The following is a 13517-nucleotide window of genomic DNA, read 5'->3' on the forward strand; positions in this document are numbered from 1 at the left end:
CCAAGCCATATTGCTCATATTCACAAAGCCGTGAACATTTTTTTCACTTTATCTATTTCGAGGTTGCTTGATCGAATGCTTTAATTTACTGGCGGCTCAAGACTTCTGGTTGCTAAGCTACATTTTCGTTTTTCTTTTGGTATGAAGAATGAGACCTATATCGAAAGTAAACAAAACCGGGATGGCCGTAGCCGTGGCCAGTTCATTGGTCGTAGCCGAAGCCGTAGCCGTGGAGGAATGGCGGACAGCGACGACTACAAAATGTTGGGCTCGGAGACGGAGACTGAATACGGAGGAGCGTCTTCGCGAACCGAATCCTCAAATCAGCTGGACGACATCCCATCCATACGAGACCAGTCGGTCTACAGCAGGGATTCGGTCTATGGTGGAGACAGTGGCAGGGCCGTCCCTGCTGCCAAGGACCCCAGAGAAGCAGGGTTCCCGAAGGAGGGTGCCCACAACGCCTCCAATCAAGGATTCCAACAACGGATTCACCATAGTAAGTGTTAAAGACTACCTCTGTGTCAGCATGTTCCCGAACCTTGTTTTCTTACTTTGTCATGTTTTTTTTCTGTCGTGTCTAAGTTTATCTTTGTTGACTTCTGCATCTTCGTATACTCCTGGACCTCTCTTTATGCAGTGATTCGAGGCTTTGCAAAACACATACACGCACTACACTTAATTATACCTTTTTTTAACACATACTAGTGCTACACTTATTTAAACCTTTTTTTTGACACATACACACGCTACACTTATTTATACCTTTTTTTAGTACATACATGCGATACACTTATTTATACCTTCTTTAGTACATACATGCGATACACTTATTTATACTTTTTTTTTTTTACTCACGCGCTACACTTATTTATACCTTTTTTAACACATACATGTGCTATACTTATTTATACCCCCTTTTTTAACACATACATGCATTACGCTTATTTATACCCCCTTTTTAACACATACACACGCTACACTTATTTATACCCTTTTTAACACGAGCTACTATTTTTTCAATAGATACACACGCTACACTTATACCTATTTTTTTTTAACTCACTCGCTTCACTTATTTATACCTATTTTAACACATTCACTCGCTACGCCTTATGTAACACATACACGCGATGCACTTATTTATACCTTTTTTTAACACATACACGTGCTACACTCATTTATACCTTTCTAACTCACATGCGCTACACTTATGTAAACCTTTTTCAACACATTCACGTGCTACACTTTTTTAACACATAGGCCTACACGCGATACATTTTTTTAACACATACACGCGATACATTTTTTTTAACACATACACGCGATGCACTTTTTTTTAACATACATGCGATACACTTTTTTTTTAACACATACACGCGATACACTTTTTTCAAGACATACATGCGATACACTTTTTATAACACATACACACGATACACTGTTTTTTCAACACATGCACGCGATACACTTTTTTTTAACATATACACGCGATACACTTTTTTTTAACATATACACGCGATACACTTTTTTTAACACATACATGTGATACACTTTTTATAACATACACGCAATACACTTTTTTTCAATACATACACGCAATACACTTTTTTTTTTAACACATACACGCGATACACTTTTTTTCTAACACATACATGCAATACACTTATTTATACCTTTTTTTAACATATACAGTACATGAACATATACAGTACATGCGTCACACTTATTCATACTTTTTTTCACATTCAAGAAATTAGGTTGAAAGTACTTTATTATGGTGTGGTCTATGTTAATTTGGCATATTTCTATCGACGTATATTCACCGGACGAGTCTATTCAAACAGCGTCTGCCTTTTTTTTTTTTTTTTTTATTAAAACATAAGTTTAATTTGATTTCACCTCATGTCACTTTACATTCATGTTTTAATAATTAGGTGAGTTTTTATCTGAATAATTTTTTTTTTTTTTTTTTTTTTTTTGCTAGTCTGGTATTAAAGGTGATTAATCTACTTTCTCTTTTTCGAAATGAACATTTTATTTTTTTTCTATTATTCAATAATGATTTATTAACCTCTTTCGCTTTCATTTTGAAGCAATGGGAGATTTTGCACCATTACGATAGTGTTATAGTCAGGCCTTTGGGGAAAGAAGTTTTACCTGGACATATTTTCTTCCTGGAAATTTTATCTGAAAATTTTATCTGGAACTGTGAAATATCTGGAAATTTTAACCTGTAATTTCAGATATCGGGGAAATTTTATTTTGACATTTTAAATATTTGGAAATTTTATTTTGACATTTTAAATATTGGGAAATTTTATCTTAGAACTCTAGATATCTGGAAATTTTATCTGGAAATTTATTATATCTGGAAATTTTATATTAGAATTTTAAATATCGGAAAATTTTATCTGGAAATTTAAATATCGGGAAATTTTAGATATCTCGAAATTTTATCTGGAAATTTTATATGGAAATTTTAAATATCGGAAAAAAATTATCTGGAAATTTTAAATATCGGAAAAAAATTATCTGGAAATTTTAACGATCGGGAAATTTTATCTGGAAATTTAAAACATCTGGAAATTTTATTTTGAAATTGCTATTTTCTATCTGGAAATTTTATCTTAAATTGCTATTTTCAGTCTCGATATAAAGATGGGTTTTGTAAAAAAAAATTATTTATTTATTCTCTTTATATACAATCCCTTTCTGAATGGGGATCTCTTAACGTGGTGAAAGGGCTTCTGCATCGCAATTATCAACAAAGCTGCACTGACGAGGGGCACCAATACTAGGCTGGTTTGCTGTGAGGGATCAGACAAAAGCCTCCCTTCATAACCAATCTAAATTAGTGCGGTGATGAAAATGGCCAAACCCCAGTCATGACTAAACCATCTCTGAGGCCTTTGTCCTGTAGTGGACTAGGAACGGCTGCATTTGTTGATGTTGTTTATGTATATACATACATATATATATATATATATATATATATATATATATATATATATATATATATATGTGTGTGTGTGTGTGTGTGTGTGTGTATGTGTGTGTGTGTGTGTATTAGAATGGTGTTACTTTATATCCAAAACAGCTTTCTTCATATATCATAAATTTATTCGGTGCAAAGGACCCTTTCAGTCACAATATCATCCACCCGTAATCAGTCAAATTTTGTCTTCCCAGTTTCAATTAATCGTGAAACGTCTTGGGCATAATAATCAGGCTACCCGTCAATAATCCATATTATTTCTATCACGAGTGTCAACATTAATAGTGCTGTTTTAGCCTTTTTTGTGATAGTATAAATAGTAGTAGGAATTATGTTTTCACCATATTAAAAATATGATTTGCAATAATTCGAACTTACGCAATATATCCATGTTGGACAAAAACAGAATCCGTTGAGTAAGACATCATGTAATTGATGCTGTTCTTTGATTTTGTAGTTTCTTTCTCGAGCTCAAATACTCATAGACAGCGAAGCAGGGTATGTAGGGTATTTGAAATGCCGAATACACAGACTGTTGGTATTTGCCATTCCGAATAGACAGAGGCTGGGTGTTTGCCATTCCAAATAGACAGAGGCTGGGTATTTAGAGTATTTGCTATTCCGAATAGATAGAGGCTGGGTATTTTCCATTCTGAATAGACAGAGGCTGGATATTTGCCATTCACAATAAACAGGGTCTGGGTATTTTCCATTCCGAATAGACAGAGGCTGCGTATTTAGAGTATTTGCCATTCCAAATAGACAGAGGCAGGGTACTTAGGGCATTTTCCATTTCAAATAGACAGAGGCTGGATATTTGCCATTCCGGGTAGACAGTGGCTGAGTATTTAGGGTATTTGTAATTCTGAGTAGACAGAAAGGCAGGTTATTTAGAGCATTTTCCATTCCGAATAAGACAGAGGCTGGATATTTGCCATTCCGGATAGACAGTGGCTGAGCATTTAGGGTATTTGTAATTCTGAGTAGACAGAAAGGCAGGTTATTTAGAGCATTTTCCATTCAGAATAAGACAGAGGCTGGATATTTGCCATTCCGGATAGACAGTGGCTGAGTATTTAGGGTATTTGTAATTCCGAATAGACAGAAAGGCAGGTTATTTAGGGCATTTTCCATTCCGAATAGACAGAGGCTAGATATTTGCCATTCCGAATAGTCAGAGGCTGGGTATTTAGGGTATTTGTCATTCCGAATAGACAAAAGGCGGGGTACCCTAATAGACAAGGAGGTAGGGTATTTGCTTTTCTGAATAGACAGAGAGGTAGGGTATTTTGGGTATTTACCATCCCATACGAACAGAGGCACAGGGTATTTACCATTCCAAATGGACAAAGAGAATGGATATACAGAGGCAGTGCATTTGGAGTTTTTACCCCGTGTCTTCAGACCAACACTTCAATACATATATTTTTCTCTCTAGATATTATTTCTAGAGAGCTTAAACTGAGTTCCACATAAATATTGTTGCATCCTACAAGATTTAATTTTAGAATTTGCTTTATTTCTTTTATTTATTTCAGTGTCGCTTAAAGCTTCTTGCTTCGCTTCGCTTCGCAGTGACATGCTATAAAATGTTCATAATTCTTTTCTAGCTTCTTTTGATGTTGTGCAATGCTTTTTTTTATTTATGTAGCCTATCACTCCATTCATGCATTTTTTACCATATTTTTTCTTCCAATCTCAAGTACTGAAACTCTTCTTGCATAAAGACTTCTCAGACAGGTTGGGTATAGCTATAATCTGAAGATTTTACTTTCCTATCCTTCTCAAATGTATAGCCAGATTTGTAATGAAGGAAATTTTAATGTTGCATCTATGTGTTCTTTTCCTTCTTGTTGATTCTCATTCAGAATAGAAATAATCTACTACGAATAATGGGGAGTGTTGCATTAAATCCCTCCTTAAGAGTCACTCGCGATATGAAAATATATACATATATCTTAATTGCAATTAAAAGAGAAAAACTTCTATTTCATAACTGCTCATTTGATAGGACATATCAGTATAATTTTTGAGTTTTCTGTATTCAGGCGATCTTTCTATGGAAAGTGTTTTACTCTGTTACCTGTGTGCACCAGAGGTAAATATTAAGAAATTCTAATTCAAGATCCAATTGTTATGGTGAGTTATTTAAGACATCTTCAAGATGAATCAGCTTTCAGAGTTGAAATTGCGAGAAAAAATCCTTTTATGACAAATCAGAGGTTACACACTGAACATAACTGATGTACTTATGAAGTCCTCAGAAGAGATTATGAACCTCAGTTTGAACCTGGGTTGGGTATTTCAGACTTGCTGTACCACGCCGAGTCGAGCACCTCCCCTGAACCCTCCCCCACCACTGAACGAAAGTCCTTCCTCCGTCACGCAAAAGCAAGGTACACGGTCATTCCTGCATGCAATCAGAGGCTGACCTATGAAACGCGGCCATTCCTGCATGCAATATGTGATTGACCTATGATACACGGACATTCCTGCATGCAATCAGTGCTTGACCCATGCTAAGCTTTCATTCCTGGATGCAATCACAGGCTGACCTATGATACGCTGTCCTTCCTGCATGCAATCAAGCTGACATAGGGTGCACTGCCACTCTTGCATGCAGTCAGAGGTTGACCCGAGGTACATAGCCATTCCTGCATGCAATCAGAGGCTGACTCGAGGTACGCGGCCATTCCTACATGCAATCAGAGGCTGACCCGAGGTACACTATCATTCCAGCATGTAGTCAGATGCTAACTTGAGATACACGGTCACATCTGTATGCAGTCAGAGACTGAAGCAAGGTACACCGCTATTCCTACATGCAATCAGAGGCTAACCTAAGGTACATGGCCATTCTTGCGAGCAATCAAAAACTGGTCTAAGGCACTATCACAATCCAAAGGTTCTTTAACCCTTCCCCCTTGTTTTTAGGAAGTGGAAACCAGCGATGATAAACTGGCTTCTGACCTTGTATGTTAGAGAGAATGAACTTGCATACGATCAGTGGCTCTTTACCGCTAGCTTCGACTTTCTTACAATGAGGTGGGTTGGGGTAAAGAAACTTTTGATCGTGATAATACATGGTCATTCCTGTATGCAATCAGAAACTGACCTAAGGTACATACAGTAGTTGCTCTTGCATGCAATCAGAAACTGGCCTTAAGTACATGGTCATTCCTGCATGCAATCAGAAACTGACCTAAGGCACAAAGTTGCTCTTGCATGCAATCAGAAACTGACCTTAAGTACATGGTAATTCCTGCATGCAATCAGAAACAAAACTTAAGTACATGGTCATTCTTGCATGCAGTCAGAAACTGACCTAAGGTACATAGTTGCTCTTGCATGTAATCAGAAACTGGCCTAAATCACATGGTTATTCCTGCATGCAATCAGAAATGAACCCAAGTTACAAAGCCATACCTGCATGCAATCAGAGACTGGTCCACGCTTGCTTTGTCATCGATTTCTTTGGAAAAGGAAACATTAATTGTCATTTTAGAATAAATTCTAGTTTTGGTAGATAATAGCATTTGCTTTTTATGCATTTGTAGTTTGCCTTAATTCGTTTTGCTCGGCTTCTTTAGTAGTGCATAGCTCGCATTTATTATTTGCTTTTGATGTCTTCCTTCATTCTCCCTTCCTTATAGCAATCCTAAATGCCCCTACTCATTGCTTAAAGTTGTTGCTCTCTGCTTGAAGCAATCGCAATAGAAGGCCTGAGTATTTGCGTGTACTCATATTTCAAGCACTTGGCGATTGTTTAGTCTTAGAAGTATACATCAGTCAACCATTATGTTAAGCTTTCTCCACTTCTTGTGATCTTAGAAAATTGCTTATGCCGGCAAGATTCTCATCCAACTTTTTGAAAATCTGGGAACATGTAGATCTTATCAATTCTGGATACTAACATACAACAACAGAGGAGTATTTTCAAAGCTTTTTTTCATTGCTTCAATCATTTTTCTTTTTGTAGGATTTAATTTTGGTATGTATTTATTTCATGATATATATATATATATATATATATATATATATATATATATATATATATATATATATATATATATATATATATATATATATATATATATATATATATATATATATATATATTTAAACATGTATCTTTTATTTCTTGATTCAATCACTTAGACTATAACATGTGAGTATTTTTTTTATAATTGATATAACTTGGCTAGATTAATGTTAAATCTTAACTCAGAAGTACTAGATCGTGTAATAGCCTACCATTAATGGCAAGAATAGTATTCAAATTTCTAATTAATGATTTAGCTTAAATTTTCATGTATTCAGGGTTTGTAACGATTACTTCAAAAGTATTGACATTGATTCTTAACTTCGTGAAATAATCACCTGAATAGTATGCTGGTGAAAACTGCACATTTCAATGCTGCGTTGACACCATGCTGGGGAAGACTGTACATTTGAATGTTGCATTGACACAATGATGATGAAGACTGTACATTTGAATGTTGCGGTGACACAATGCTGGTGAAGACCGTACATTTGAATGTTGCATTGACACAATGCTGGTGAAGACCGTACATTTGAATGTTGCATTGACACAATGATGATGAAGACTGTACATTTGAATGTTGCGGTGACACAATGCTGGTGAAGACCGTACATTTGAATGTTGCGTTGACACAATGCTGGTGAAGACCGTACATTTGAATGATACGTTGACACAATGCTAGTGAAGACCACACATTTGAAAGTTGTGTTGACACCATACTGGTGAAGACCGTACATTTGAATGTTGCATTGATACAATGCTGGTGAAGACCGTACATTTGAATGTTACGTTGACACAATACTGGTGAAGACCACATTTGATTGTTGCGTTGACACAATGCTGGTGAAAACTGTACATTTAAATGTTGCGTTGACACAATGCTGGTGAAGACCGTACTTTTGGATGTTGCGTTGACACAATGCTGGTGAAGACCGTACATTTGGATGTTGCGTTGACACAATGCTGGTGAAGACCGTACATTTGAATGTTGCATTGACACAATGGTGGTGAAGACCGTACATTTGAATGTTGCGTTGACACAATACAGATGAAGACAGTACATTTGAATGTTGCGTTTACACACTGCTGGTGAAGGGCGTACATTTGAATGTTTCTTCCAATTGAACCTATGTGCTGTTCGGCCTCCCAGGCCTGGCACCGGGTCCTATGGGCAAAATGAATAAATTCAAATCTGAATCCATATCAATCATGAATATATCCGCTGTTTATAGAAATTCTGCATGAAAACCCACTATCAGATATTTACTCAGAAAGACTAAATGTTTACAATGCTTCCAGAAAGCTAGAGTTAATGCCAGTTCTTTTTCTGAAACAGCTTCTATAACTTTTACAACGCTTCAAGAAGCCTAGTATCACTGCCAGGTGTTTGCTTAGACAGCATTTATAACGTTTACAATGCTTCAAGAAGGCAAACATTTAGACAGATCTTTTGCTCAGATAACCTCTATAACGTTTACAGCACTTCATGAAGCCTAGAATCACTGCCAGATCTTTGCTCAGACAGCGTATATAAGGTTTACAACGCTTCCAGAAGGCTAAAATCTATCCAGATCTTTTGCTCAGACAACATCTATAACATTTACAACGCTTCCAGAAGGCTAAAATCTATCCAGATCTTTTGCTCAGACAACATCTATAACGTTTACAACGCTTCCAGAAGGCTAAAATCTATCCAGATCTTTTCCTCAGACAACATCTATAACGTTTACAACGCTTCCAGAAGGCTAAAATCTACCCAGATCTTTTGCTCAGACATCTATAACGTTTAAAACGCTTCCAGAAGGCTAAAATCTATCCAGATCTTTTGCTCAGACATCTATAACGTTTAAAACGCTTCCAGAAGGCTAAAATCTATCTAGATCTTTTGCTCAGACATCTATAACGTTTAAAGCGCTTCCAGAAGGCTAAAATCTATCCAGATCTTTTGCTCAGACATCTATAACGTTTAAAACGCTTCCAGAAGGCTAAAATCTATCTAGATCTTTTGCTCAGACATCTATAACGTTTAAAACGCTTCCAGAAGGCTAAAATCTATCCAGATCTTTTGCTCAGACATCTATAACGTTTAAAACGCTTCCAGGAGGCTAAAATCTATGTAGATCTTTTGCTCAGACATCTATAACGTTTAAAACGCTCCCAGAAGGCTAAAATCTATGTAGATCTTTTGCTCAGACACCTATAACGTTTAAAACGCTCCCAGAAGGCTAAAATCTATCCAGATCTGTGCTCAGACAACATCTATAACGTTTACAACGCTTCCAGAAGGCTAAAATCACCTTAACCATACGAATGATCGAATCATAATCATACATTTATAACGAAATCTTGCCTTTGCATAAATAAAACCCCAGAAATCAAGATCAAAAGTCTGCTTTACAAATTAAAACTTATCCTAAACATGTTTTGTTTGTGTGACTGGAAATGGGCGTTATATACAAAACTGATTTTTAGAGCCGAATATTTCTTTACAGTCAGTTACCTTCTGTGTTCGAGAAGCCCTGCATCCGGCAAGAGGCAAAATGAAGCTGTACACACACACTCATATATATATATATATATATATATATATATATATATATATATATATATATATATATATATATATGCTTGTATATAGATAGATAGATAATAGATAGATATATGTATATATGAATGTATTTATGTATATATTTACCTAGAATACCGATTTGTATAAGGGGTAAAAAAGATTTCCTACGAAATGACATGATACATGTATAGTGTACATATAATATATATATATATATATATATATATATATATATATATATATATATATATATATATATATATATATATATATATATATATTTGAAAGCCTTCGTATTCAGTAGAGTGAATATTAATAAATTAAATTTTCTTAATAATTTTTAGTTTTAGTGTGCACTGCAGAAATTCCTCCCCCTCAAACGAGCATGTATATATATATATATATATATATATATATATATATATATATATATATATATATATATATATATATATATATATATATATATATGTGTGTGTGTGTGTGTGTGTGTGTGTATATATATACTGTACAGTATAGTATGTATATAGATATACATATATGTGTGTATATATGCATATATAATGTACATACTCTTGTATATTTATTCCAATAGCTCCCATCAATTTTTTTTTTGGGGGGATGGGATTATAGATTACCAATATATCATCTTTACATAAGATTACCCAAATAAATCTCTTTGTATCCAATTTTCCGTATTTACCCCAATGGATAATGTTCTTGGAATGTCATCCTTAAGTCTCTACCTTTGTCCAGTCGTGTTCCCTATCCCCTAAAATCCTATGAAAACCTTTTGAAAAATAATATTTTTTTTATGAGAAACATTCAAAATCTGCAATTGCTTATTTCAATTAACTATGTGCACATAAAGTAACATTTATTTAAGGTCTCAGTTTATGTTAAATTGTCTGTTTAGGTAATTTATCTATCATTTTTTGATATCATTGATTGAATAGGATTATTTTATTGTGAAATTTCTTTAAAAAAAACAATATATTTTTTTTTTAATTATAAAGTTGACCAAAGTTCCATATTTCCTAGATTTTTTTATTTTCTTATTTTTGTTTTCTCAAGATAACAAAAATAATTTCCATTTTAATAAATAACTGAAGTTGGTTATTAACTTTCAAGTACATTATTGTTATTATGATAATTATTATTAATTATCATTTTAGTAAATGGAAAAAAGAGGAAACAATATTTTTTATAGGAAATTTTAAATGATTTCCCATAAGATGAAAATATTTTCCATTTCAATATATAACTGAAATTATTTATTAAATTTCAACAAAATTATTGTTTTTATGATGATACTTATTAGTTATCATTATCATAAATAAAAAAAATAATGAAACAATTTTTTTGTTGATAAGAATTTTTAAATGATTTCCTCTAAGATGAAAATATTTTTCATTTTAATAGATAACTGAAATTGTTTATTAAATTTCAAGTACATTATTATTCTTATGATGATTTTTATTAATTATCATTTTAGTAAATAAAAAAAATAGTAAAAACTTTTTTTATAGGAATTTTTAAATGAATTTCACAAAATGGAACAAACTGGACGGGACGTAATCTCTATAGTGTTCCCATATTGAGTGTCTTGCCTGAATCCTTCATAACATACTGACGAGGATACTCTGGGGGCCGGTGAGGACTTCCCAAGTTCACGCCCCTACCTCCTTCGCAGGTCCCGCCTGACGGCGCAGGGCGTGAAGGAAGTGCTGGCCGGGTTCCATGCGAGTGCAGCGGTAACACCTCCTGCGGGCATGCCTCCGTCCTACCCTGGGGGCGCGGCCCCCCGCCGCTCCTCAGGGCGCCCCAACCGCAGAGGCCGAAGCCAAGACCCGCCGGAGGTGAGTGAGGCGGAGTGTGACCGAGACATCCTTCCGCCCCCGAGACGCTATAGTGACGCCAAGTTCAAAGGAAGGAGCTCTGGTGATTATTCTATCGACGTCTAAGAAGGATATCATACCGAGGCACATTGTAGACACACACTCACACACACACACACACACACATATATATATATATATATATATATATATATATATATATATATATATATATATATATGTATGTATGTATATATATACATATATAAATCCATATATATATATATATATATATATATATATATATATATATATATATATATATATATATATATATATATATGAATACACACATACATATACACACATATTTACCCTGTGTCATAGTGCATGACGTGTCTAGTCTTGTGCGTTAAACTGTATTAAAGGAAAAGAAAATGAAGAGGTAGTATGTCCAAAAGATAAGAATTTATATCATGTGATAAAGAGATATAATGCTAAAACTCAAACTGGAAAATGATGCTAGTGTCAAGAAAACTATGGTAGCAAACACATAGATTAATCCTTGGATTATATAGACAAGATTGAGTGGCAGGAGAACAAGCTGTGGTAGGGGATATATATGGTCTAAGTTTAACACTCCCCCTCAAAAAGAAAATAATGGTAATGATAACAATAACGGTAAATGCAGGAGATATACATAAAAAGGAAGGTTGGCCATGCTAGTTTATTTTAATGCAGAGACTAAATGTAAACGCAGGTGAACTTAATAGAAGATGAAGGTTGGCTGTGGTAGGTGATTTTAATGCAGAGATTAAATATAAATGCAGGTGAGATTAATAAAAGATGAAAGTTGGCTGTGCTAGGTGATTTTAATGTAGAGATTAAATATAAATGCAGGTGAGATTAATAAAAGATGAAAGTTGGCTGTGCTAGGTGATTTTAATGCAGAGATTAAATATAAATGCAGGTGAGATTAATAAAAGATGAAAGTTGGCTGTGCTAGGTGATTTTAATGTAGAGATTAAATATAAATGCAGGTGTGATTAATGGAAGATGAAGGTTGGCTGTTCTAGGTGATTTTATTGTAAAGACTAAATATAAATGCAGGTGAGATTAATAAAAGATGAAGGTTGGCTGTGCTAGGTGATTTTAATGCAGAGACTAAACATAATTGTGATTGGAATTGATAGAACTGGAAGGTTGACTGTGCTAGTTGATTTTAATAAAGACTAAATATACTGTAAATACAGGTAGGATTGATAGCATAGGAAGGTTGGCTGTTCTGGGTGATTTTAATAAAGACTAAATGTGATTTTAGGTAGGATTAATAGAATATGAAGGTTAGCTGTGCTAGATGATTTTGATGAAAACGAAGGTGCACATTTGTGAACTCAAGTTTCCATTGTCAAAAGGGTTTACAGTCTGTGTTAAGGCTCAGCTACACTTGGAATACTGATGTTGAATCCATCTGACGTTCGTCGCCATAAAGATGACACATGTGGTGACTGATAACCTAATCACACACCAAAGTGCAGCATCATAGGGGAGAAAGATACACCAACAAAAGGGAGAAGGTGAAACCCACAATGGAAGAGTTCCATCATGAATAAAAACATTTGATAGGAGTAAATTGATATTGTGAGTAATAGATTTAGTATGAATTCAAGTATGAGACATCGGTGTATGTTGTGGAGAATGTTGGGAGTATTTAGTCATTAACGCAAGATGTCAGATAGATAACATTAGTTGTAGTTGGAATACTATCACATACAAAAGTGTTTGCGAATTGTGTTGGAAATAGAACTTTATGACAATGGGTATTGTGTAACGAAGAACAAGTGAGAACTTAACAGGTTGCCCCAAATGATTCTTTTCATCGTCAAATTTTTAGTTGTGCGATGAACATACTTATCTTGCATTATTCTCCTTCTGCTGAAGTTCAAGTTTCTGTGATGTTGTTTTACATAGAATATCCAAATCGTTGTCACAACAAATTCTGAAAATGCGTACATAATACCCAAAACTAATTGTAAAAATATACTTTATTTAGATTTAGATTGGTTGAAA

At 34.5% G+C, this 13517-nt stretch overlaps 1 protein-coding gene across 4 annotated transcripts in view; it reads left to right on the plus strand.

Annotated features, from left to right (window-relative positions):
* LOC137653551 (cell adhesion molecule Dscam2-like) overlaps positions 1 to 11617 on the plus strand; it is a 75299-nt gene extending 63682 nt beyond the window's left edge. For 2 of the 4 annotated variants that reach the window (XM_068387037.1, XM_068387038.1), the window contains exons 28-30: positions 148 to 499; positions 5307 to 5394; positions 11303 to 11617. In XM_068387037.1, coding sequence (XP_068243138.1) covers positions 148 to 499; positions 5307 to 5394; positions 11303 to 11573 — 711 coding nt within the window. In that variant the 3' untranslated portion in view covers positions 11574 to 11617. Of the gene's footprint in view, positions 1 to 147; positions 500 to 5306; positions 5395 to 11267 lie in introns of all 4 variants that reach the window. The other 2 variants (XM_068387039.1, XM_068387040.1) reach the window with 2 other exon arrangements.
* Positions 11618 to 13517: the final 1900 nt, after the last annotated feature.

This window comes from Palaemon carinicauda, chromosome 14 (genome assembly GCF_036898095.1).
Source record: "Palaemon carinicauda isolate YSFRI2023 chromosome 14, ASM3689809v2, whole genome shotgun sequence".
Taxonomy (NCBI): domain Eukaryota; kingdom Metazoa; phylum Arthropoda; class Malacostraca; order Decapoda; family Palaemonidae; genus Palaemon; species Palaemon carinicauda.